This window comes from Gorilla gorilla, chromosome 18, assembly GCF_029281585.2.
Source record: "Gorilla gorilla gorilla isolate KB3781 chromosome 18, NHGRI_mGorGor1-v2.1_pri, whole genome shotgun sequence".
In the NCBI taxonomy this organism is placed as follows: Eukaryota; Metazoa; Chordata; class Mammalia; order Primates; family Hominidae; genus Gorilla; species Gorilla gorilla.
The window spans coordinates 105595285-105619744 of record NC_073242.2 but is presented as its reverse complement, the minus strand read 5'-3'; the positions used below and the strand labels follow the sequence as shown (position 1 = coordinate 105619744).

The 24460-nt window shown below is 53.4% G+C and overlaps 2 protein-coding genes across 4 annotated transcripts in view; one reads left to right on the top strand and one right to left on the bottom strand.

Annotated features, from left to right (window-relative positions):
* The first annotated feature begins 4497 nt into the window (after nucleotides 1-4497).
* On the top strand, nucleotides 4498-10500 carry LDHD (lactate dehydrogenase D). The gene is made up of 11 exons (XM_004057985.5): nucleotides 4498-4629; nucleotides 5607-5719; nucleotides 5930-6071; nucleotides 6311-6452; nucleotides 6594-6753; nucleotides 7114-7313; nucleotides 7409-7537; nucleotides 7617-7744; nucleotides 8375-8465; nucleotides 8586-8697; nucleotides 8778-10500. Exons 1-11 carry the CDS (start codon nucleotides 4558-4560, stop codon nucleotides 8941-8943), a joined length of 1455 nt encoding a protein of 484 aa, XP_004058033.3. The 5' UTR covers nucleotides 4498-4557; the 3' UTR covers nucleotides 8944-10500.
* Nucleotides 10501-10585: 85 nt separating this feature from the next.
* The window catches only part of ZNRF1 (zinc and ring finger 1), a 111191-nt gene continuing 97316 nt past the window's right edge, over nucleotides 10586-24460 (bottom strand). Inside the window, exons 3-5 of one of the 3 annotated variants that reach the window (XM_019011575.4) lie at nucleotides 16416-16521; nucleotides 14735-14824; nucleotides 10586-13572 (exon numbers count right to left, since the gene is read on the bottom strand). In XM_019011575.4, coding sequence (XP_018867120.3) covers nucleotides 14767-14824; nucleotides 16416-16521 — 164 coding nt within the window. In that variant the 3' untranslated portion in view covers nucleotides 10586-13572; nucleotides 14735-14766. The remainder of the gene's footprint in view (nucleotides 13573-14734; nucleotides 14825-16415; nucleotides 16522-24460) is intronic. The other 2 variants (XM_063700332.1, XM_063700331.1) reach the window with 2 other exon arrangements.

Below are 24460 nucleotides of genomic sequence, written 5' to 3'. Positions count from 1 at the left end.
GGGCACCTGTAGTCCCAGTTATCTCTGTACTCTCTGGAGTACAGAGATCGCCCCACTGTAGTCCAACCTGGGTGACAGAGCGAGACTCTGTCTCAAAAAAAAACAAAAAAGAAATTTATCATAGGATTGTACAAGGAGACTAGTTTCATTTAGATAAAGGGACTACCTATCTTTTAAGTGGATCTCTGAGCTCTGGGCAGAGCCCACACTGAATCCTGGGTCTCCAAGAAGGGACACTTATTATGAGGTTAGAACACGTGATGCTTTTACAGTGCACTTTTTTAAAAACTTCTTTTAAACAAAGACATTTCTAAGTGTCTAAACCATAGTCTTCCTTAAAAACCCAAGGGTAGGCTGGGTACAGTGGCTTATGCCTGTAATCCCAGCACTTTGGGAGGCTGAGGCGGGCGGATCATGAGGTCAGGAGATCGAGACCATCCTGGCTAACACGGTGAAACCCCGTCTCTACTAAAAATACAAAACAAACAAACAAAGAAACAAACAAAAAACAAGCTGGGCATGGTGGCACCTGTAGTCCCAGCTACTTGGGAGGCTGAGGCAGGAGAATGGCGTGAACCCAGGAGGCAGAGCTTGCAGTGAGCCGAGATAGCGCCACTGCACTCCAGCCTGGGCGACAGAGTGAAACTCAGACTCAAAACAAACAAACAAACAATACAAAAAACAAAAAACCCCAAGGGTAACCTCTGTTGCAATTTATTTTAGTCCAAAAAAACAAAAAAAAAAAACCCAAAAAAAAACACAAACAGGTAACAACAATACAAAAGTAAGCAGTTTAAGAGACGAGATGAACTTGCCTGTTTACACTCTGGGGATTGCATAAGAAAAAACAGGTTTCTCCCCTAAAGGGAGCCTGGTGCCTTCTCTGTTTTCTTTAAGGAACCCCAGCTATTATAAACTATTTTAGGTCCCTCATGCAGCAGAGGGTGCAAGAGAAAGGAGATACAGCAGAAGTAAATGAAGAAAACAGAATTCAGTCAACTGAGAAGAAAAAAACTTTCGCTCAAAAAAAGACCAGATTCTTGGAGAAAAACAAAAACAAAAACATGAAGGCCTTTTAAATACAAACACACACACGCACATGCGCACACACACACACCACACATACACGTGCACATCTTCGATGTTAGCTTTTAATTAAGCTGACTTTTAATCATTGAGCTCCTTTAAAAAAATCTTTTAAAATCTCATTACCATATTTCAGCTAGGACAAATTGCTGCTATTTCAGAAGCACAGCCATTGCTCTTTCAGTTTGGCCTGGCTAGCAAAAAGGTGGCCTCGTTATGTAACTAAAGCCCCTTAGTAGTCAAAATAAAAAATCTTTCCTTTTTTTTTTTCCTTTTGCTGGCTGTTTTTCACCCCCTATCACATCATCCTTTGTGTATGTGTGTGTGTGAATTTAGCCACTTCAGAGGCCTTGTTCCCCGTAATTTGGAACTTCCTTTGGATTTGATCAAGTCAGATAGAGTTGATCAAACCCAATGGGAAAAAGACTGAAAGAACAACAAAAAGAGAAATGAACAACAACAAAACAGTTAAGCAAAACAAATGATCACACAATTTATATGATTACTGAGCTTTCTAGTGGTAAGGAGAAATTAAGACCAGCTGGTTGTAATCTTAACTTTAGCCAAAACAAACCCCAATTCAGTTACTTACCTTGGGATGGGTTTCAGGCTGAAGACTGCTCTCTACCATCCTAGAAGCAGGGAAAAACCCTCATCTTCCCTGTTGGTTGCGAGCTCAAACACCATAAAGGAGTTACCTGCCTTCCATCAACATGGAAGCAGGAAAAATTTGCCTTCCTTGTGTTAGAAGCAAGTAAAACTCCAAAAAAAAAAAAAAAAAAAGGAGTTGTACAACAAAATGAACTTTAGATCTTGACCAGATTTTGAAAGATAAGGTATTCTCTGGAGGGTGTGCTTCCAGGCCTCAGCAAATTGTCCTATTGGTTTGAGCCATAAAGATAGCTCAAGCTGGTACCAAGCACTGATGGCTTTGTCAAAGGTCAGGGGCGCCTCCAGTCAGAATTCTTCTGTGGTTACCAAAATATGAACTCCCCAAATCTGAGAAAGGTCTCAGTTAATTTAGAAAGTTTATTTTGCCAATGTTGATGGTGTGACACAGCCTCAGGAGATCCCAATGACATGTCCCCAAGGTGGTCAGAGCACAGTTTAGTTTTATACATTTTGGGGAGACTTGAGACGTCACTCAGCATGTGTAAGATGAACATTGTTTGGGTCTGGAAAGACAGGGAGGGGGCTTCCCGGTCATAGGTAGATAAGAGACAAATGTTTGCATTCTTTTGAGTTTCTAATTAGCCTCTCAAAAGGAGGCAGTCAGATATGCATTTAGCTCAGTGATCAGAGGGGTGACTTTGAAAGAATGGGAGGCAGGTTTGCCTTAAGCAGTTCCCAGCCTGACTTTTCCCTTTAGCTTAGTAATTTTGGGGGCTCAAGATATTTTCCTTTCAGACCTCTTCAGTAGAATTCTTTCTTCTGATGAGGCAAGTATTGAGGTTTCTGTAGACCTGTATGGATTTCCCACCACTAACATGAAGACCATGACCTGTGACACATTCCCTGGAGGTCCTGAGAACATGTACCCAAGGCAGTTGAGTTACAGCTGGTTTTATACAGTTTAGGGAGACATCAGACACTAATCAATATAAGCAGGGTATGCGTTGGTTCCTTCTGATTGAGGGAGGAGCTTACAGGTCATAGGTGAATTCAAAGACTTTTCTGATTGGCGCTGGGCACGGTGGCTCACACTTGTAATCCCAGCACTTTGGGGAGCCAAGGCGGGTGGATCACTTGAGGTCAGGAGTTCGAGACCAGCCTGGACCAACATGGTGAAACCCTGTCTCTACTAAAAATACAAAAATTAGCTGGGCATGGTGGCACTCCTGTAATCCCAGCTACTTGGGAGGCTGAGGCATGAGAACAGCTTGAACCCAGGAGATGGAGGTTGTAGTGAGCTGAGATCACGCCACTGCCTGAGCAACAGAGCGAGACTCCGTCTCCAAAAAAAAAAAAAAAAAAATTTCTGATTTTCAATTGGTTGAAAGAAGTTATTATCCAAAGACTTGGAATCTTGGTATACAACAACAAAAATTTTTTTAAATAAAAAATTTTTAAAAAGACAATCTGGAATCAATAGAAATAAGCATCTGGGTTAAGATAAGGAGTTGTGGAGACCAAAGTTCTTTTTTTTTGAGACAGAGTCTCGCTCTGTCGCCAGGCTGGAGTGCCGTGGTGCGATCTCAGCTCACTGCAACCTCCACCTCCTGAGTTCAAGCGATTCTCCTGCCTCAGCCTCCCAAGTAGCTGAGACTACAGGCGTGTACCACCATGCCCAGCTAATTTTTGTATTTTTAGTAGAAACGGGGTTTCACCATGTTGGCCAAGATGGTCTCTATCTCTTGACCTCGTGATCCTCCCACTTTGGCCTCCCAAAGTGCTGGCATTACAGATGTGAGCCGCTGCGCCCGGCCCAAGGTTCTTATGTAACATAGATGGTAAATGTCTAAGGCGTTAAAAGGTGCCAGACTCTTAGTTAAATCTCCCTTAGATCAGGATAAAACCTGGAAAGAGGCTGGACGCGGTGGTTCATGCCTGTAATCCCAGCACTTTGGGAGGCCAAGGCAGGTGGATCACGAGGTCAGGAGTTCAAGACCAGCCTGGCCAAGATGGTGAAACCCTGTCTCTAGTAAAAATAGAAAAATTATCTGGGCACAGTGGCAGACACCTGTAATCCCAGCTACTTGGGAGGCTGAGGCAGGAGAATCGCTTGAACCCAGGGGGTGGAGGTTGCAGCACGCTACTGCACTCCAGCCTGGGCCACAGAGTGACTCTGTCTCAAAACAAAACAAAACAAAACAAAACAAAACAAAACACCTGGAAAGGGGAGGGGATTCTCTACAGATTCTAGATTTTCCCCACAAAAGAAGCTTTTTGGAGCTATTTAAAAAAAAATCAGAGGAATATATTTTGGGGGTAAAATACATTGATGTCTTTCAGGGCCTGCTATCTGTCAGGTGATGCTAGAGTCAGGTTGGAATTTGGTATCTTATTGCTACAAAGAGTCTGTTTTGTGTCTTAAGATCAGAATGCCTTAAGGTCTCTGTTTTCATGTTAATGCTGGTCAGTTGTGTCTGAATTCTAAAGGAAGGAGGGGGATAATGAGGCTTGTCCTAAACCTCTTCCCATCACAGCCTGAATTAATTTTTCAGGTTTACTTTGGAATGCCCTTGGCTGAGAGGGAGGTCCATTCAGTCGGTTGGGAGGCTTAGAATTTTATTTTTGCCTTACAACTTCCCAAAACATCCAGTGAACCTCGCCTCTCCTTTAGAAGTGTCATCCCTGGAGCCCACGAAAATGTCTGCAAGATCTGCAAGGGCCACCTTAAAGCCCGTGCCACCTTAAGCAGGCCCCACCCCTGGCCTAGCCAATGGGCTGACAGCAGCAGCAGCTGCTGCCACAGTAGCTGACTGGTCACCCTGCCACCCAGTGCTCACACCCTCTGGCCAGTGCCTGGCTATGGCCCGACTGCTCAGGTCTGCAACCTGGGAGCTGTTCCCCTGGAGGGGCTACTGCTCCCAGAAGGCAAAGGTACCGGGAGAGAAGAGAAGTCCCCTGGAGGGATGAGGTGGGAGCGGGGAGCAGGGGGTTCTGATCCCAAGTTTCCTGGGCTCTGTGACGCCCCAGCACCAAGTGACCTGACCTTGGGCAAAAGGGCACTGGGCTTACCCTGTGGCAAGTGTGGGTGTAGAGTGTGATCAGCTGAGTCCCCACTGCTACCATGAGTGGGGCTGGGGGAGTCAAATGGATGCCCCTGGAATAAAACACACCTGTGGAAGAAGGCCCTGGAGGAAAGGACCTGGGTTCCAGGCCAGGCTCTGTCCTTAACTTGGCCTCCATTTCTCATCTGTAAAATGGGAAGAAACACATCCCCCGCCCCGCCGCGCCCCGCCCCCCACGAAGGGCCCAGAAGCACCAGGCAACGTAGAGTGGGGAGGGGGCAGTGGAAGCTTTTCCTCCCCGTAATTCCCTTATCAAGCTCTGAGTTCCCTGTGGCTGGGGTGGTGCTTGGTTGGCCCTGGAGAAAGGAGGAAGTGAGGGATCTTTTCGGTTGCTCAGGCTGGGCTGGCTATTGAAGGAACCCTGCTGATAGCCTTTTTGGAGAGTGAATTCTGGTTTTTTATTTGGATGGCTGGGCGCCGTGGCTCACGCCTGTAACCCCAGCACTTTGGGAGGCCGAGGCAGGTGGATCGCTTGAGCCCAGGAGTTTGAAACCATCCTGGGCAACATAGTAAGACCCTGTTTTTATTAAAAAAGAAAACATTAAAAAAATTCTGGTGGCGTTTTTTTCTGAGGGGAAACTTTGACCCCCAATGGCTCTGTTTGGAAAAGAGGCATTTCTGGATAGTGGGTTTGTTTAATGTGGGCCCACCTGGCAAGGATGTTGTCAGCGGGGCGGGCGCAGGGGAGGCTCACTCCAGCCCCCAGCCCTCCCCCCTGACACTGGGGCAGGGCTGTGTCCCCATGTGTCTTTCGGGGGACCCTGGCAGTGTGTTTCTTCCTTGCAGGGAGAGCTCTGCAGGGACTTCGTAGAGGCTCTGAAGGCCGTGGTGGGCGGCTCCCACGTGTCCACTGCCGCGGTGGTCCGAGAGCAGCACGGGCGCGATGAGTCGGTGCACAGGTATGGGAGGGTTCGCGGGCCCCTCCCCTGTCTTCTGGATTCAACCCCAGCTAAGAGAGAGGGTGCTGGGTTGCCTTCCTCCTCACTCATCTGTTTTGGGGTGCTCTGGCATGTTCTCTGCCCCTCGCTCGCTGTAGCCTCAGGCCCTGCAAAACACCTCGGGACCAGAGGGTGCCACGCCCCGCTAAATCGCTGAGGGTCTGGTTCTAGGTGCGAACCTCCTGATGCTGTGGTGTGGCCCCAGAACGTGGAGCAGGTCAGCCGGCTGGCAGCCCTGTGCTACCGCCAAGGTGTGCCCATGATCCCATTCGGCACCGGCACCGGGCTTGAGGGTGGCGTCTGTGCTGTGCAGGTACAGTGGGGCTCCCTCGCCCGCCCCGAGGATGGTCCCAGCACACCTTGGCACACCTTGGCACACCTGTGGCTGCCTCCCCCGCCACACACGGCACCTTCGGTCTGCTCCCGCCCGTGGGCTGCCTGCCTCTGGGGGTCTGGTCTGGCTGCTGGGGGGACACCCGCGGGGTGTGGTCCAGGGACGTGGCCAGGTCAGAGACCCAGGTCTGCAGTGGTCTTAGCACCTGCCCCAACCAGGGCGGCGTCTGCGTTAACCTGACGCATATGGACCGAATCCTGGAGCTGAACCAGGAGGACTTCTCTGTGGTGGTGGAGCCAGGCGTCACCCGCAAAGCCCTCAACGCCCACCTGCGGGACAGCGGCCTCTGGTTTCCCGTGGGTAGGACTCGCGAACCTTTCCTGGGACCCTGAGGGCACCGTGGGAGCAGGGCTGTGTCTGGGGTTCAGGGGACCTTCCTCCCCCAGCCCGAGGGAAAGGACCTCCCGTCCCTGAGGCTGCCTTCTGTACGCCGCCCTCCAGACCCAGGCGCGGACGCCTCTCTCTGTGGCATGGCGGCCACCGGGGCGTCGGGGACCAACGCGGTCCGCTACGGCACCATGCGGGACAACGTGCTCAACCTGGAGGTGGTGCTGCCCGACGGGCGGCTGCTGCACACGGCGGGCCGAGGCCGGCATTTCCGGTGAGCGCCCTCTGCGGGGGGCCCGGGCTCTGGCCCTGGGCACTGCTGGCGGGCTGCCCTGCAGAGACCGGGCTGTGAAAGGCACCTCCTGGCGGCCTCCTGGTTTGGCAGGCTAGGCTTCCTCAGGCTCTGAAGCCCTGTCAGCTGGGCCAAAGTGGATGGGATCAGGGTTTGCTCTCCCTGCCTGAGGCCGATTGGCTTTGTGGAGCAGAAAGCCCTGAGCCAGGGAAACTGGGCCCGAGGGAGGCCAGCCCAGACCTCAGTGCCTGGGGTGGGTGTGCTGGGTTCCAGCTTCGGCTTCTGGCCAGAAATCCCTCATCACACAGCCTGGTACTCACCTTGTGTGTCCCTGGGACGTAGGAAGAGTGCAGCCGGCTACAACCTCACGGGGCTCTTCGTGGGCTCCGAGGGGACGCTGGGCCTCATCACAGCCACCACCCTGCGCCTGCACCCTGCCCCTGAGGCCACAGTGGCTGCCACGTGTGCGTTCCCCAGTGTCCAGGCTGCTGTGGACAGCACTGTACACATCCTCCAGGCTGCAGTGCCCGTAGCCCGCATTGGTGAGCTGAGGATGGGGGCAGTCAGGGTGGGCTCCCTGGAAGAGACCCCCTGGGAAGGCCAGGCCTCACCTGGCCTGCCATCTCCCTGGATCCAGAGTTCCTGGATGAAGTCATGATGGATGCCTGCAACAGGTACAGCAAGCTGAATTGCTTAGTGGCGCCCACACTCTTCCTGGAGTTCCATGGCTCCCAGCAGGCACTGGAGGAGCAGCTGCAGCGCACAGGTATGCTGGGGTGGAGTGGGGCAGCAGGGTGGGCTGCCTCAGTGGCAGCCCGGTGTCAGCCCCCCTTCTCCAACTGCAGAGGAGATAGTCCAGCAGAACGCAGCCTCTGACTTCTCCTGGGCCAAGGAGGCCGAGGAGCGCAGCCGGCTTTGGACAGCACGGCACAATGCCTGGTACGCAGCCCTGGCCACGCGGCCAGGCTGCAAGGTGAGCTGGGGCTGGGGTACAGATGGGACCCACAGCTCGGCCCACAAACCCTTTCCTCAACCCACCACTCTACTGCACAGAGCAGCAGGCTGAGCCTCAACAACGGGGCTGGGCCTGGTTGAGCAGGTGCCAGAAACAGGGGCTGCAGACCGCCCCACCCAACTGTTCAGATACCATCTACAGGGAAATCACAGTTGTCTGCTAAGCCCTCAAAAGCACTTCCTGTGAGCCAGGTCATGGGAACGGTGTGGTGCTCTTGGGAGCTGTAAATGGAAGGAAGGCTTCCTGGAGGAAGAGATGATAGAGAGGGGGATGTTAGCCTAACCTGGGGAAGGGAAGTCTGGGCTCCAGGCAGCTGTTGAAAGGCTCAGCAGCCTGGGGCTTGGGGGTGGGAGCCACAGGGGAGTGGGAAGAGCCTCTGCCGGGAGGTGTGGCAAGCACACCTGGACCATTGGTCTCCTATGTTGTGTCGGGGAGGTAAGGGCTGAGGCCTAGAGAAGAGCAGGATTATTTCCTTGTGTGAGGCCAAGAGCTGAAGCCCAGTGCCCTCCGACCCATCCTCAGCCTTGACCACGGTGACCCCGTACACCCAAGCAGGCAGGGGTAACTCACAGGCTTCCCTCTGACCAGGGCTACTCCACGGATGTGTGTGTGCCCATCTCCCGGCTGCCGGAGATCGTGGTGCAGACCAAGGAGGATCTGAATGCCTCAGGACTCACAGGTTCTGCCCACCCTGCTGCTGGGGAGAGGTGGGGAGGTGTCAGGGCTGATCAGAGCCTGGGGCAGCAGGAGGCAAGAGGAGGACTGGGCTGGAGAATAGTTCTGTCCTCTGGGCCCCCAGGAAGCATTGTCGGGCATGTGGGTGACGGCAACTTCCACTGCATCCTGCTGGTCAACCCTGATGACGCCGAGGAACTGGGCAGGGTCAAGGCTTTTGCAGAACAGCTGGGCAGGTAGGAGCAAAGCCAGGGAGGGGAAGAGCTGAGGGCAGAGGAAAGGGAGCCCCCTGAGGATGTCTCCTTCCTGCCCCCAGGCGGGCACTGGCCCTCCACGGAACGTGCACGGGGGAGCATGGCATCGGAATGGGCAAGCGGCAGCTGCTGCGGGAGGAGGTGGGCGCCGTGGGCGTGGAGACCATGCGGCAGCTCAAGGCCGTGCTGGACCCCCAAGGCCTCATGAACCCAGGCAAAGTGCTGTGAAGGGGGTCTGAGCACTTAGCCCACAAGTTCCCTGACTACAGAGCCGGTTCTGGAACTTTTCTTCATGCCACGGCCCCTGCAAGGGAATAGACGCTGAGGCAGTCTTCCTGCCAGCGAGCCCACTGTATCTGGGCCCAAGGCCAGAGGGCCCAGAGAGAAGCCTGAGCACCGTGTTACCTCCCTGGCCCTCTGGCTGGCCCCAGGAGCCTTTGGTTCAGTAAACGACCCAGGGTGGTTCCCAGCAAAGCTGCTTCCTCTCTGCTCCTACGCATCCTGTCCTGGCTGGAAGAGACCGTCTGGGTCCATTCAAGACTCTGATGACACCCCTCCCCGAGGCCTCCCACTGCCGGGGTCCCAGGACCCTTCCCCCTTCACCTGGTGACAGGAACACTCCTTTCCTGGTATGGAACGTGAGCTCCCGTGACATGATGATAGGTCTTCTCCTTGGGGCCTCCCCCAATAAATCTGTAATAAACCTGAAACCCACCTACAGCTACCTGGAAGTCAGCAGGCAGCACTTCCTCCCCTCCCCCTCCAGGGTCTCTGTCCTTTGGTCAGTGACCCCTTCGTTTTGGGGTTGTCCTCTGACTTCTTATAGCCTGGGGAGGAGGTTGGTGCTCAGGGTTCGGAAAGGAACCCAGGTCCCTGTCCCAGCTACTCCACCTCAGAGCTGAGGACCTGCCCACGGCACATGTCACTCAGGATGGGCTCCCCAACTGGGCCTGAACCGGGCCTCTGAACACACTGAATGTGTTCCTCAGCAGCTGCCACGTCTTTAGAAACAGAGATGAGATTATTTTTGCACCCACCTCTTCATGGGGTGATGTATCGTACCACCAGCTGTTTTGCCCTCAAGGTCTGTCCACCCGAGGGCCTGCCCGTCTTGGGCCGGAGCCCCTGTCTTGAGACCTTGGCAGTTGTTCCCCCCTAAGCCCACAGGAGGGCGCCCGAAATCATGAAGCTCAGATACCACGCGGCATCTGCAGCTCAGGACTCTTCTGCCCAGGGCCTGCAGCGCTCAGCCCTGGGCAAACCTCCTCCTAGGGTCAGGTAAGTCCTGGCAGCCTGGAAGCCAAGCTAGTCCTCCATTCCCTGCAGGTCCCAGGAACCTGCAGTGCTGTCTCATCTTCCTTGCCCCTCTAGCCTTCGGTCCCTTTTGGAAAGAGGCATGTCACACCCCACGCCCTCCCTGGCCTCCGCCCCTCTCCTCCTCCCATCAGCTGTCAGTGCTCAGGCAGGCTGCTAGGCCTTAGGCAGAGGCAGCTGCGCTGAGACGCCTCAGTCCAACTTCAGTTCTTGGAACCCCTCCTCCGTGCTAACACTGGGCTCCAGCTGACAGCAGTTACACCAGCCTGAGCCTGGAGGCTACTCCTCCGTGACGTTTCTGTCCCGTGCTGCCCTGGTGGGGAGCAGAGACCGTGCCAAGGGCTGACTGGTGACAAATCTCAGCCCTCTCCCCAAACCACCCCAGCACACGTGTGCTCATCACCGAGACAGCCCTCTCGCCCCTCCCCTTCCAGCCAGCCAGCCAGCCACCCACTCTTCCAGGGGAGAATCCTGCAGCAGCTGCGCTCTCCCTCCTGGGAAGGACTCTTCTTTGATGCGCCCTCCAGTGCCTGGCAACTAGGAGGCGCTCAGCAAATGACCATTTCCCACAATCTTTTATTAAGAAAAATTCCAAACATACAGAAAAGTTGAAAGAACAAGTACACTGTTCACTGAAATACCAGCCACTGCAGATTCAACAATGAACATTTTGGCCTTATTTGCTTTGTGTATTTTGGGGGGAACCATTTGGAATTAAATTACACATTTCTTGAAGGCATTCACCTATATAATCCAGCATCTATCTCCTAAGAATGAGGACATTTTCCCATGAACTTCAGTACCATTAAATGGCTATTAGAGGAATGGCTGGTCTTTGTGAGGGTCTCATGTCCAGGAACCTCATCAAAGTGTGCTAGGCCCTTAGCAGAGAGGGTAGAACCTGCTCGCTGGCTCCCTCACGTTCTCTCCCATCCCAGAAAGGCAGAACAGGGGCAACACAGGATTCTGGAGAGCTGTCCGGATAGAGGATCACAAACATGAGCTCCACCTGGGAAGCACAGACAGCCCCAATCCCACCCCCACAACAAGAGCAGGCAACCTGGGTCCAAATTCAGAGGACACCACAGCCGGCAGAGGGCTGCAGCATGCCAGGTAGGACTGAAGTCGCTGGGGGTGGGGATGAGCACCAGCCCCTAGAGCCTGGAATAGCACCCGGCGTGGGCTACAGCCCTGCCCCACCCAACTCACAGCTGCTCGGCTCACCCATGGCACTGCCAAAGCAGCAGGCTTAAGCCGCCAAGGTGGGCACATGAAGCCTCCATTTCCAGGTCCAGGGGTCAGGCAAGGAGATCTCCTTCAGGGCTGGGCCCTGCCTCGCCAGCTTTGCTGGTGGAATTAAATATAGCACAGGGAGACACAGTTGCCAGGCAGAAGCAGGAGGTGCTGTGAATAGAACAGTGCCCTTTGTGGTGACAAAGCTATGGGGAGCCTGCTGTGCATGTGCCAAGACCTGCAGGGCAGCTCCCCCGGCCCCCACAGGGACCTCTGAGCTGCATGGTTTTGTCCCCGCTTCACATGTGAAATATCTGAAGTTCAGATGAAGTCGCTTCCCCAAGATCATTCTGCCAAGTAGGAGAGCCTGAATGCACAGTCTAGAGCCCACGTTCCTGCCACCGACTCACAACAGCCCCAAGGTCTTCACCCCAGACGGGTCCCGCGCTGAGGCCCAGGCTCTGAACCACCGAGTCTTCTTTAGTGTTTCTCCGCTGGCCCTGGCTCACGTTTGCCCACTGGCCTGTTGTGAATGCCCTTGCACAGAGTAGGTGCTTCTGGAAGCATCTGATGGAGGGTGACTGCGGAGCCAGGGGCCGTGGCAGCAGGGGGATGGTCCAGCACATCCGGCGGGCCTGAGAAGGGTCAGAGCAGAGAGGCGGTGGAGTCGTCTCCCTCTAGAGCTTTCCTTCGCTGGCTCTGCAGGAGGCTCTGGAATGCTGCTCCGGGAGCCCGCTGGGCACGGGGACACAGGCCAGGCCTGCACTGCTGCTCCCTGCCCCGAGCTGCCCGCCCAGCCCGCATTTTGCCAACTTTTGTGAGCCTGAGCAGTTGGTTCTGGTTCAAGGGCTCTGAGCTGGCACAGCCCCAAACCAGGGCCTCTTCCTGGGCCTCAATGAAGCATGCCCATGAGTCAGCACTGAGACGCAAACTGAACAACAGGCAGGGCGAGTGGAACGTGGGATGGGGAGCAAAGGCTGGAAGGAGTGGGGCTGGGCCCACACCTGGAAGAACCCACATCCTTGCAGCCTCCAGTGGCAGCAACATCTTGGCCCCTGCAGATCTTTTCAGAGGTCCGGCACAATGACTCCACAGAGGGCTGACTGGTTCCATGATGCTTAAGAGGTTAGGAAGCTTGTAGGAGGCACGCCTGACTTGCCACTCCCTCCACCCAGGCCTGACTATCTGAGGACCAATTCACACACCTGGAGCCCCGAGTAGCAGCCTGAAGGAATGCTAAGGAGGTAGGTGAGGGAGTGGGGGGCAGGCCCTTGCCCCCATTTCTTGATTGTATAACACTTCATTAAAATAAAATCACGCAGTGCCATCTTTTATTAGACATTTTAATACCATATCAAAACACCTTGACTAATGAAGAAAGCTTTTCTCCCAAGCTCTGAACATTTTTTTAAACATTTTGTAAGTTTTTTTTTGTATTTTAATATATAAATACAGAAACCTATCTTGCATGGGCTGATGCCACGTGTGAACATCAATGGCTAAAATGTTCTCAAACATAGTGCCTGAAAACAGGGGTAGCTGTACATATTTCTTAGTAAGTCTTTTTTTGTTTAAGTTTTCTGAAAAAAAAAAAAAATCCACGAGGGCCTAAGAATAATGTTCAGGCATTTTTGCAGGACACTTGTGATTGTTAAATCCTCTGAACTGACCGGAACCAGGAGGAAAGAAGGGAAAAGAGATGGGATCAGTAGGAAGAAAGTTCTCAATGGGTTGTTTTTTGGCAATGAAGTCAAGATATTAGGGTCTCAAGGGGAGAAAAGAGCAAAAAACCAGCCAGAAAAATAGAGGGAAAAAACCAAACAAACCCAAAGTAGAGAAGTTGGTGGTGGAGAGGGCCAGTTAGGGCAGGGGAAGAGACCGTGTGCTCGCCTGCCGTCAGAAGGCTGGCAGCGAGGCCTTAGCTGTGTTCGTCTGTCACTGAGTGGGTTATGGCTGGGCAGCAAACAGCAAGCTGTAAACATCACGAGGGAAAACACCAGTCGACACTAGACTTTTTTTTTTTATATAATTTTTTTTTGTAAACACGTTAAAGACAGACCCACAATGCCTTTCAAAGATGAAAAAGAAAATGCCCTTTCCCTCCTGGGCTGAGGGGTGAGGGGAAGGATAGCAGTTGATTCATTCTTCTCTCAAACTTGCTCTCATCCAATTTGGTGTCCTCAGGGAGGAAGGGAGAACCATGATCTGGAAGTCAGTGCAGAAGGGGTGCCCTGTTCCCGTTGGTGTCCCAAGCTCAGCTCTGCCCCAGGGTCCGGTGAGCCTCCTCCCTGGAGCAGGGGCTCTCTGTCCCTGTGTGGACCGTAATAAATAAGTCGTGCTCCATCGGGCCGAGGGCTGGCTGCTCATCCCAGGGCAGCTGCATCCCAAGAGGGCAGGCGGGGCTGGGGCGTCTACACAGGACCCCAGAAGCCAAACAGCACACGGGGAATTTGCAGCCATGTGCCTGGGCAGGTTCTACTCCTCTGCCTCACTCTCCCCCCTGGCTCTTTCTTCTCCCCTTGTCATCAGTTTTTGAGGTGGAGGTAAAAAGAGCAAATGTCCCTGATTTGTCTGACATCATCAGCTGTTCTGGGAGTTTACTTGGAATAAATAAAATAAACCTAACAAAAGAAAACAAAAGCAAGAGAGAGAGAAAGGGAGGGGGGAAGAAAAGAGGTCCCAAAACCTTTGGCTGTGAGATGGAGTTGGGCTTTTGGTTTTTATGGGGGTTTTGTCTACTTGTTTGCCAGAAAAAGGAAAATGCCAGCCCAGAACTTGGAGTGGACAGGTGAGATGGGGGTCAGGGGTGGATGGTTGGCAGCAAGTGGAGTACCCCTGGGGGAGAAATGGGGAGGCCAGACCCAGCGGTAAGCCAGGGGGATGTGTGGAGTCAGCACCCAGTGCTGTGGGATAGAGGGATGGAGTCTGGCCTGGAGGCCTCAGATTCATCTGGAAGCGGCATGGGAAGAAGCAGTGGTCAAATAATCGCTGACCAGCACTTTGCAGGGAACAATGCACCGCCCATGGCTGTTTAGTAAGTGCAATGTCCTTATGGCAACAGGGAGTGAGATTATCCCCATTACCATAGAAGAGGCGGAGACTCAGAGGTGAGCGAGGATGAGGCCAAGCCAGGCACAAACCCACCGCTCAGGCTCCTTTTCCTGCCCGTGCACATTCCCAGGGGATATTCCTGAACTTTCTTTAGGAATGTAGATTGTACTGGTCTCTTCCCCAACTGATCCTAACTCTTCTGAGCCTGTTCTTCATAACTGTCCATGTTGGTTTGTATCTCTTGTCCTTCCCAGGGAAAATCATTTCCGGATGACTAACTGCTCACTGATAAGGTGCTCCTTCCCTCTGCTCCTGCTTTCTTCTCAGTGGCATAAGGGCAGCCCGGCTCCCTAAACTGCAGGCCCCCAAAGTGACCTGACCCCAAGCCTTGAGCCCGGAGCAACCCCAAACGCGGGCTCACCTTTGAGAGGAGTCAGCAAGCAAGCCCGCAGGTCAGTCCGCAGGGTGTTCCGGACAAGATCTGTTCACTTCAAACCACGAGTCTATGCAGCTGGGAGGAGGGGGCCGCAAGGGAAACCACGTTACCTGCTGCCCAGGCTGCTTTGAAGGGGCCCTTTCAAAGGGCCAGATTCCTGAGCAGGAGCTTCCTAAGTCTCTTCTGAAAGGACCCCAGGGAAACACAGTCATGTCCCCAGATATCCCTACTTTCTGAAGCGGGAAGAAGGGCGAACACCAAGACTGGTCTTGGCCCAGCTGGAGGCAGCAGTACCGGCTCAGGGGGATCTGGTTCTGCAGGAAGGGGCAGAGTGGCTTTCAGAAGGACCAAAGCTTTCTGTGCGGAGCCCAGGAGGATGGCAGCAGCCACCAGTGAGAAGGTGAGAGCGGTGGACCCCTCAGGGCAGCTAGTCAGCTGTCTCCAAGACTCCAAGGGCAGGGAAGTGGGAACAACGGCATGGCAGGAGGGCCACGGCTCTGGGTGCCACAGTCCTGAAAGAGCTCCTTCCTGGGTCAAAAGAACAGCTGTGAAGCTCCCTCCCAGTGGGTGACCTCTTAGGAGAGCCCCAAGCTCTACCCTGCTCAGCCATGATCAGCTGATCAGCAGCATCTAGTCCTTCCTGCAAGAGGCGGGAGGGGCGACAGACAGTGAAGCCCTGCTCTCCAGTGTTTACAGAGAAAGGCTCTCTGCATCAAAGAGGGAACAGAGATTGCCCCAAGACAGCTTCCTGATTTGTAAACCAACATCTGGGCATTTTCAAAGACAGGAACCAGACAGATAATTTGCATAATTCTCCCCGAGGGCCAAAGATTTCCTTTTCTGGTTCTGGTTAGTGCCGCCCTGGGACGCACGCAAGGCTCCGTGCTGGCAGCTAGACCAAGAATCTCTCCCAGGCCAGCCTTGAGCCTCCTCTGCACCAGCCACGCTGCGTGCCATGCCCGGTTGTCACCCTGTGCAGCAGTGGCCCTGAGAGTCAGGCTTTGAAAGGCCTGAGTGTCAGGAAGAAGCTCTGGGCTTGAGGATTCAGCAGGTGCTGGCCCCAGGCAGCACAGTGCCCTGTCTTGGGCAAGAGGGTGCCTTCCTTCCAGCTGGAAACAAGGACGAGGCTCACACTGGAGTCCCAAGGCATATCTGGGCCCTGCTACTTTTAACTGTGCCCAGTGCTGTGGCCCCACAGGAAATGGCTCTTCCTGCCTCCTGGCCCTCTAGGGAGAAGGCCAGTGCAAGGCAGTGGGTACACCCTCCGCCTGGCCTTCCTTGCACAGATTGATGTTCTCCCCCTGTGGAGCAGAGGGGCCCGTAGAGGAAGAAGAGGCAGGGAGACAGACGGAGAACCAACCTTCCCAGTGGGATCCTAAGCTCCTCCAACCTGTGAGGCTCTACGGGTCTCCCCATCAGCTCCCACCACCTGAGCCCTCAAACCAGAGCACACCTCTGGCAACTCCACTCTGCCCTGCACTTGGGATGCTCGCACCTTCCCGCCGGCACAGTGGACACCTGTCTGACGGCCTCTGCCCTTACCCACTCGGAGCCAGAGGTCGGGGGAGAGGTCATCCCATAACCAAAGGAGACAGAATGGCTGGAGATGGGGGTCCGCCCCTCTGGGAGGTGGGGTGCACTAAGCTACCTTGCCAACCCCTCCTACCTTTTGTGATAGATGCACAGGCAGGGCAGCCTGGCTATCGTGTCCCCCTGCAGCAGCTCCTCCAGGCAGATCACACACTCACCCGCGTCTTTAGTCAGCACATCATCTGCAAGGGGGACAGGGGAGAGTGCAGGAGGGTTAGTCACCAGTGGACAGGTGGCATGGGGCAAGCAAGGGCCTAGGAACTAGGGGACTGCTTAGCTGCCCCAAGCTGTGCCCGGCTCCGCAGGGGACACAGAATCCCAAGAGGGACGTTGACCTTAAGACTTTCACCGTGGAGATAATGCATGGACATCACATGTTAATTACCCAAAGACAAAATGGGATTAATCTCAACATGTGATTAACCAAAAGCCTAGGTGACAGCGGACGAAAAAGGCTTGGAGAAGGGTAGACAGGAAGCAGGGGCAGCGTGAGGCAAGCTGTTTCCCTCCACAGATGCTTTCCTAAACACACACGTAGCCGGTGCGCTGATGTCTGGTTTGGAAAAATATGGTAATGGGGAGAGTGGCAGGAGGCAAGAATGAGAGGAAGAAACAGGTCCCCAAGAAAATCCTTGTGCACGGAGGTTCACAGCAGCATTGTTCACAACAGCCCAAAGGTGGAAACAACCCAGAGTCTACAAACTGCGCAACGGATAAACAAAAGATGATGTATCCACACAATGGAATATTACTCAGCCAAGAAAAGGAAGAACCACCACACGCTACAACATGGATAAACGTCAAAAATACTACACAAAGTAAAAGAAGCCACCTATTATATGAACCCATTTATATGAAATGTCCAGAATAGATACATCCATAGAGAGGGAAAGGAGATCAGGATTGGGGACAGAGGGATATGGGGAGTGACTGCTTAATGGGTAGGGGGTTTTCTCCCCCCCACCACCCCGCTTTTGAGATGGAGTCTCACTCTGTCACCCAGACTGGAGTGCAGTGGCACTATGTCGGCTCACTGCAACCCCCGCCTCCTGGGTTCAAGTGATTTTCCTGTCTCAGCCTCCCGAGTAGCTGGGATTACAGGCGCCCACCACCACGCCTGGCTAGTTTTTGTATTTTTAGTAGAGACGGCGTTTCACCATGTTGGCCGGGCTGGTCTCGAACTCCTGACCTCGTGATCCACCCACCTTGGCCTCCCAAAGTGCTGGGAATACAGGTGTGAGCCACCACGCCCGACCCGTTTTTCCCCTTTTAAAAACTTTATTTTATTGTGGTAAGACTAACATATGCTCTATCCTCTTAACAAATCTTCAAGTGTACAATATAGTATTGTCAACTGTAGGCACTATGTTGTACGGCAGATGTCTAGAACTTACTCATCGTGCATAACTAAAATGTTATACCCATTAATCCACTACTCCCCTTCCCCCCGCCCAGCCCCTGGTCACCACTAGTCTACTCTCTGCTTCTATGAGTTTGAGTATTTTAGCTACCTCATGTAAGTGGAATCACACCAGAGGTTTTCTTTTGGGACGATGAAGTGTTTAGAACCAGATAAAGATGGGGGTTGTGAATGTCTTAAATGCTATTAAATTACACATATAAAAATGGTTAATTTTATGGTGAGTTTCATCTCAATGTTTAAAAAGAAAGAAACAAAAATGACCCCGCTCACCATCCCAAAAAGAAGGAATGGAAGGAAGCTACTTGCACCCGTGGGAACCCACTGGTTTTTATTAAGTCCTATGGCATTCTGCGTGCCGGCGACAGTGAATAGCCATGATCTCGGGATTCAAGCGGCTCACAGACTAGCAGGGATGCCGAACAAGGAAACCAAAAGGCACAGCATGAGGACTTCCAGGACATCTTCTCACGCGCAGGCCCAGGGCTGAGGGTATGGGGAAAGAGACCTCATCAGGGTGGGGGCTGATCTGGGAAGGTTTTGGAGAAGGTTGAGGATGGATGAAGCTGGGGTGGGGACGGGAGATTCTAGGCACAGGGAACAGCCTCGTGTTCTGCTGTGGTGTCTGGGGCCGACAACAAGGAGTGCGCAGCAGCCCTGCGTGTGCGGATGAGGGCAGCGGGACACACAGCAGGTGCCTGCACTAAGAGAGGGTGCCCAGGAGGAAAGCATGAGAAGGAAGGGACGGATTCTGAGTTGGGTGGGAGGAGGCCCGGCCAGCTGATGGAGACCTCCAGGAGGCTGCTGAAGCCTAGAGCTGAGGTTTGGAACAGAGACATGGGTGCCAGGCATGGATGTGGGATAAAGAGGCAGTCCAGGGAGAAAGTTCAGACCAAAATCCAAAGAAGGCAGAAGACAAACCCAGGCTGACATGAATATTTGAAGGGCAGGTGAAAAGAGGCGACGTGAACAAAAGGCGACCCAGAAGTTCTCCAAGCCACAGGAGAAATATCAGGAGAGCAGTGTCTCAGCTGTGAAGAAGGCAGAGCTTGTGGCAGGATCCCTTCTCCGTCACTAAAGGAACTTAACTGTCCCGAACACTGCCAATGACAAACACATGTGCGTGTCTTCCTTTGAGCATCACCATCTTCCAAGCTGGGCAGGGCACCCGGTGTTATTCTCATTTTGCGAATGAGGATCCGGAAGCCCAAGGAAGTCACACGCCTCATGAGTGGGCTTGTGGGTTGTGGGGCTGGGACTGGGACCCTCTGCTTAAGAGGCCTTCCCATTGCTGTTTCTTTGTGTTCTCTTATTATTTTGGTGGAAAGACAAACACCTGGGGCCCATAAAATAAAGATTCTTCAGGGCCCAGAAGGCTATGGCTTCCACTCCTCAAAGCCCCCCACCAGGAACCCCAAGGAAAAAGCATAAAATGGAACCGATTCGATCCTTAAGTCCCCAGGCACATGAGTTGCGAGAGAAGTCACTCTCAGCTTCCTGGCCACCAGGACAACTTGTGGTCATTTTCTGTCTGGAACATCTGGCTAGCCCGAGGACCCACCTGAAAGGGTGACACAAACTGAGAAGGGAGATGGCACAGTCTGCTGCTGAAGTGTCTGTCCCCTCAGACTCCAAACATGGCAAGTAGTGGATGAACACATGGGTGTGATCCCCCTGCTTGAAAGCACTAGCTACCATACATATTCAAATGCATGTGTAGGCACAGATCAAAGTCTGGAAGGATGCACACACTTTCACAGTGGTAGAGGAAAGGAGGACTTGGAGAAAAATCCTTTTATGTATTTCTGTAGCGTTCGAATGTGCACTACTTTAGTTAAAAACCCTGATAGGGAAGCATACTGGTGTTTGCATTTTACTATGAAATGCATCAGAAGGATAAGATGGGTTGGTGGATGGATAAACGGGTCTAGTACACTGCAGACTCCAGGTGGTGCATGTGCTATGTAATAGGGGTGTTCTCTCTTTTTTTTTTTTTTTTTTGACATGGAGTCTCGCTCTATCGCCAGGATGGAGTGCAGTGGCATGATCTCAGCTCACTGCAACCTCCGCCTCAAGAGTTTCTCCTGCCTCAGCCTACTAAGTAGCTGGGACTACAGGTGCACGCCACCACACCCGGCTAATTTTTGTGTTTTTAGTAGAGACGGGGTCTCATCATGTTAGCCAGGATGGTCTTGATCTCTTGACCTCGTGATCCACCTACCTCGGCCTCCCAAAGTGCTGAGATTACAGGTGTGAGCCACCGCGCCCAGCAATAGGAGTGTTCTCTATACAATGCTTTCAGCTTTGCCGTACACTGGGTGCAGTGGCTTACGCCTGTAATTCCAGCATTCTGGGAGGCTGAGGCAGATGGATCACCTGAAATCAGGAGTTTGAGACCAGCCTGGCCAACATGGTGAAAGTCTGTCTCTACTAAAAAACCAAAAGTTAGCCTGGCATGGTGGCATGCACCTGTAGTCCCAGCTACTTGGGAGGCTGAGGCAGGGGAATCATTTGAACCCAGGAGGCAGAGATTACAGTGAGCCAAGATTGTGCCACTGTACTCCAGCCTGGGTGACAGAACGAGACTCTGTCTCAAAAAAACATAAAAACTTTGCTGTGTGTTTGACATTTTTCATAATAAAACAGAGGGAAAAACCTCAACAGAGATGGGAGGAAAAACAGCATAGCTTAGTGAGGGCAGAGTCGTCATGCAGACATTCTTGGACCTGTATTCCCCACTCTCTTTGTCTTGGACACCTCATCTATGACATGAGCGTATGGGCTATAGCCCTTAGTTTCCTCTAAAGCATTCCTTCCCCTCCATACTTAAGGAGGATTTCCTGGGAACATGGCAATTACTGATTCCTAAGTAGTTTACCTTTGCATTTTCTCCTACTGATTGGTAACTCAACTGTGAGCCCAAGGGACTAGTTAGAATTCTCTGGGTCCCATACAGCTTCCCACACCAGGTGTGTTCTCTCCCCATCTGTGTCAGCTCCAGGAGGGCACATGTGGTCTCCCTCATCGCCCCCCAGGAGGTGATGGATTCAGGGAAGGGAGAGGCAGGTATGAGGATAAGGCTTAGGCGCTTTATAACAAGACTGGACTTGACTCTCTTTTTGCACCGAACCTCACTAGGGGAAAGGGAAGGGGAAGGGGAAGGGGAAGGGGAAGGGGAAGGGGGCGCGAGGGCGATTCTTCTTGTCCTGGGGCGGAAGGCCTGTGCACTAAAGGACTCAGACTTGAGCAGAGGAAGGTTAGAGGCAGCCTTTCCTCACCACTCCACAAGGCGGTTTTATGCACAGTGCAGTGTTGTGCCTTTACCAGCTGGCCTGAGTCTGCTGCACTGGTGGGAAGAACTAAAATGTGCAGGCACCCCATCCAGGCTGGCACATGGCAGGGAGCACATTTCACTGGGACCAAGAGCCACTGGCTGCAAAAGGCCACCTGGAGGTTCCCGGCAATAGGAAGGAGTCAGGGTCTTTGACTCAGACAGCATGGGGAAGCCAGCAGTGCCCACACAGAGCCCAGTGCCCAGGGAGCAGCATTCTTCCACAGCAGGAGGCAGGAGGCACACAAACCCAGCAAGAGGTTGTAGTGGGCTGAGTACAACTTCCTGTCCCCACCCCTGGGGCTGTGGGAGTTAGTGGCCTCCGAATGTCCCTGAGAGCCTAGCAGGGAAGTGGAAATGGCTGAAGCTGATGCTTGCCTATCAACTGGTTCCTACAAGACTTCCAGAAGCATCTGACACGAACCTGCTGCCTGCCGTCAGAGAAAAGCCATGGCGGGGGCCTCGCAGCACAAAACCCAGGCTCCTGGCCCACACAAACTGAGACTCTGCTGCAGATGGACTCAAATGTCCCCTGGTATCTCCAGGCCCCTAGAGAAGAGGTTTGACAAATGCTGCCGGATAAGAAAGCAGGAACAAAGCCAAACTTTCTGCCATCTGGGTTCTGCCCTTTTCTTAAGACCTCTCAAGCAACCTCCCAAGTTTCCTGACACCACTGTACAAAGCCAGCCAATGTCACTACCCAAGGGAGAGCTTGGAAGTGTGTTTGGCCTGGCTGGGGATGGTGTCAGTGCCTATCCCTCTAACCAGACCAGGGAACCAAACCAGAATGGCGGGCACGGCCCTGGAGCCGAAACAGGAGGGAGGGATGATGCCTGTGATGGGCTGGGGGTGGGAGGCGGTGGCATCTTCTGCTCCCTCCCTGGGATCCAGGCACGGTGCTTCTGACAGCTGCTATTTGTCAAAGCAAAGATATCTGGGAGGAGGAGCAAAAGAGCCTTATTTCTCTGAGCCAGCTATATGCAGGTAACTCCTCAGACACACACACCATGACTCCTAAAGCCCCTGTGGGGATCTTCAGATAAGATAAGCTCATGCAGCTGTTAAGTGGTGATGACTCCCAAGCCCAAGTTTCTGCCACCCAGCGACCTGGCCCCTTTTCCTTAAAAGACCAGGCCATAAGGGTGTCTTCCCTTGGGGCTGGAAAACACCACCCGTCTCACAGGCACTTTGCATCTCCCCCTTTCTGTGAAGTGTGTGCAGAGGACCCAAGGTGGATGGAGGAACCTGGTCACTGAGTGAACAGACCAGACAGGAGAGACACACACCTGCCCTCCACCATGACAGGCTCGAGTATTCTGCAGAGAGTTCTGGCAACACATCCTCAAGAGACCCTGGAAGTGCTAGAAGTATGGAGGGGTGGGGAGGCTCACACAGCTGCAGACACAGATCTGCACCTGGCTGGGAGGGAAAGCCCGTGCAGCTCCGAGGCAGCAGCTGAGCACAGGAACATGCCTCTCCATCTCCACTTGTGCCTGGTGGCCATGAAGGGCCCAGAGAAAGGGAAGGTGGGAGTCAGAGGGGAAACCCCTAGCAAATGACACAGAGGCTCAGGTTCCACCCCCTGACCTCATTTCCAGCCTACGTGCGGTGGAGTGCCTGGTCCTGCTGCCTATTCAGCAAGCAGAGCTGCTGGCCCAGTCTGCCAGAGACAGGACAGGGCAGTGCCACCCATGCCAGGCCTTGTCAGCTCCCCTTTTGGGAAATCTGGGGGGCTGTGCTCTTCAGGCAACAGGGTGACCTTGAGCAGAGAGTGTAGCCTACCAGCAGCGGCCCATCCAACTGCCCAGGCCTTTGAAGTGCAATGCAATTGTTTTGGTGAGCTGGGCCACCCGCAATGAGGATAGTGGGGGCAGCCAACTAAAGCTCAGGCCTGGAGCGCTTCATACTTTCCTACTGAGGCCACTACAGCTCCCTCCCACAGTCCTCTTTCCTGTAGCCACCTGTTTCTGGTTTCCCCACTTGTGTTAGAGCCCTGCAGGCCTCCCCTAGTCGCTTTCGCTCCTCATACACCCAGCAGCGGCCAGTCTGGCAGTCAGTGCAGCCAGTCAGCAACAGCTGGACACCCTGGGTGAGCAGTCACCTGCCCCTCCTCGCCCTCCTGTAGGAGGAGTAACAGGACAGACACCTCCGCAGTCTGACTCCAGCCTGTCCAGCCTGACTCCAGCCCGTCCAGGATCTAACAATGGCTCTGGGCAATGCCCCAAGCAAGGCTGGGCAAACTCCTCGGCCAGCACCCGGTTTCCCCAGGCAGGGAAAGGGTAGGGTGCTTTCATTCTGACCACAGGGTCTCTGAGAAGAGGAGACATGGGACAAAGAATTGCCTGCAGGCACAGGGCAGGCTATAGCAGGAGCCATGTCTGCTTTTCCAGGAAGCCAGGTCCTCTCACATTTTTATTTTATATTTTATTTTTTGAGACAGGGTCAAACTCTGTTGCCTAGGCTGGAGTGCAGTGGCGTGATCAAGCTCACTGCTGCCTCAATCTCCTGGGCTCAAGTGATCCTCTCACCTCAGCCTCCTGAGAAGTTGGGACTACAGGCGCTTGCCACCATGTCAGACAAATTTTTTGTTTTTAGTAAATGGGGTCTCACTATGTTGCCCAGGCTGGTTTCAAATTCCTGAGCTCAAGCAATCTCGGTTCCCCAAAGTGTTGGGATTACAGACGTGAGCCACTGCATCCGGCCTCCCTTGCCTTTAAAAGACAGCTTGTGTGACATTTAGCATCTCAAGAGCCTTAAAGATGGGGGCAATGGCCTTTGGCAGAGGGGAGGAAGAGGGCATCATGACATAAGAAGCTGAGCATGGGCTTCTGCTCCCCCAGAACACAGCTGAGGGGAGCTCTCCTTGGTGCTGCTGGCAAATGAACCTGCCGCCCCCCAGATTCTCCCTGGGCTGAGGACCCCGAAGCTTCCAGTCAAAAGCGGGTCATCTCCACGACTCCACAGGATTACAATGCTCTTCCATTCAGAGCATCACCAGTCAGACCCCCACCTCCACGCTTGTTCTGCTAGCCCAGAGACTCGAGGGTCAAAATTTGAATGCGTATTCTTTAGGGCAAGGTCCCTCAGTCTCAGAGTCACAAACAGAGATGTTAGAAAGGGAGAGAAATTAAAAGGCCCATTCCGGTTGATCCATCTTACCCAAAAAAATGAACCAACGAACCCCCTCCCTCTTATACAGTATCCTCACCTTCCAGGAAGGCGCTTAGGAGGACAGGGGGTTTAACATTCGGTGCTCTGGAGTCAACCGCCCTTCCCTGCCCCTCCAGCAGGGGCTCAGCACATTCCCAAACCTCCCCAGCCAGGTGCCTGTCCTCGGAGCACCAGGCACTAGCTGAACCAGTTAAACTAG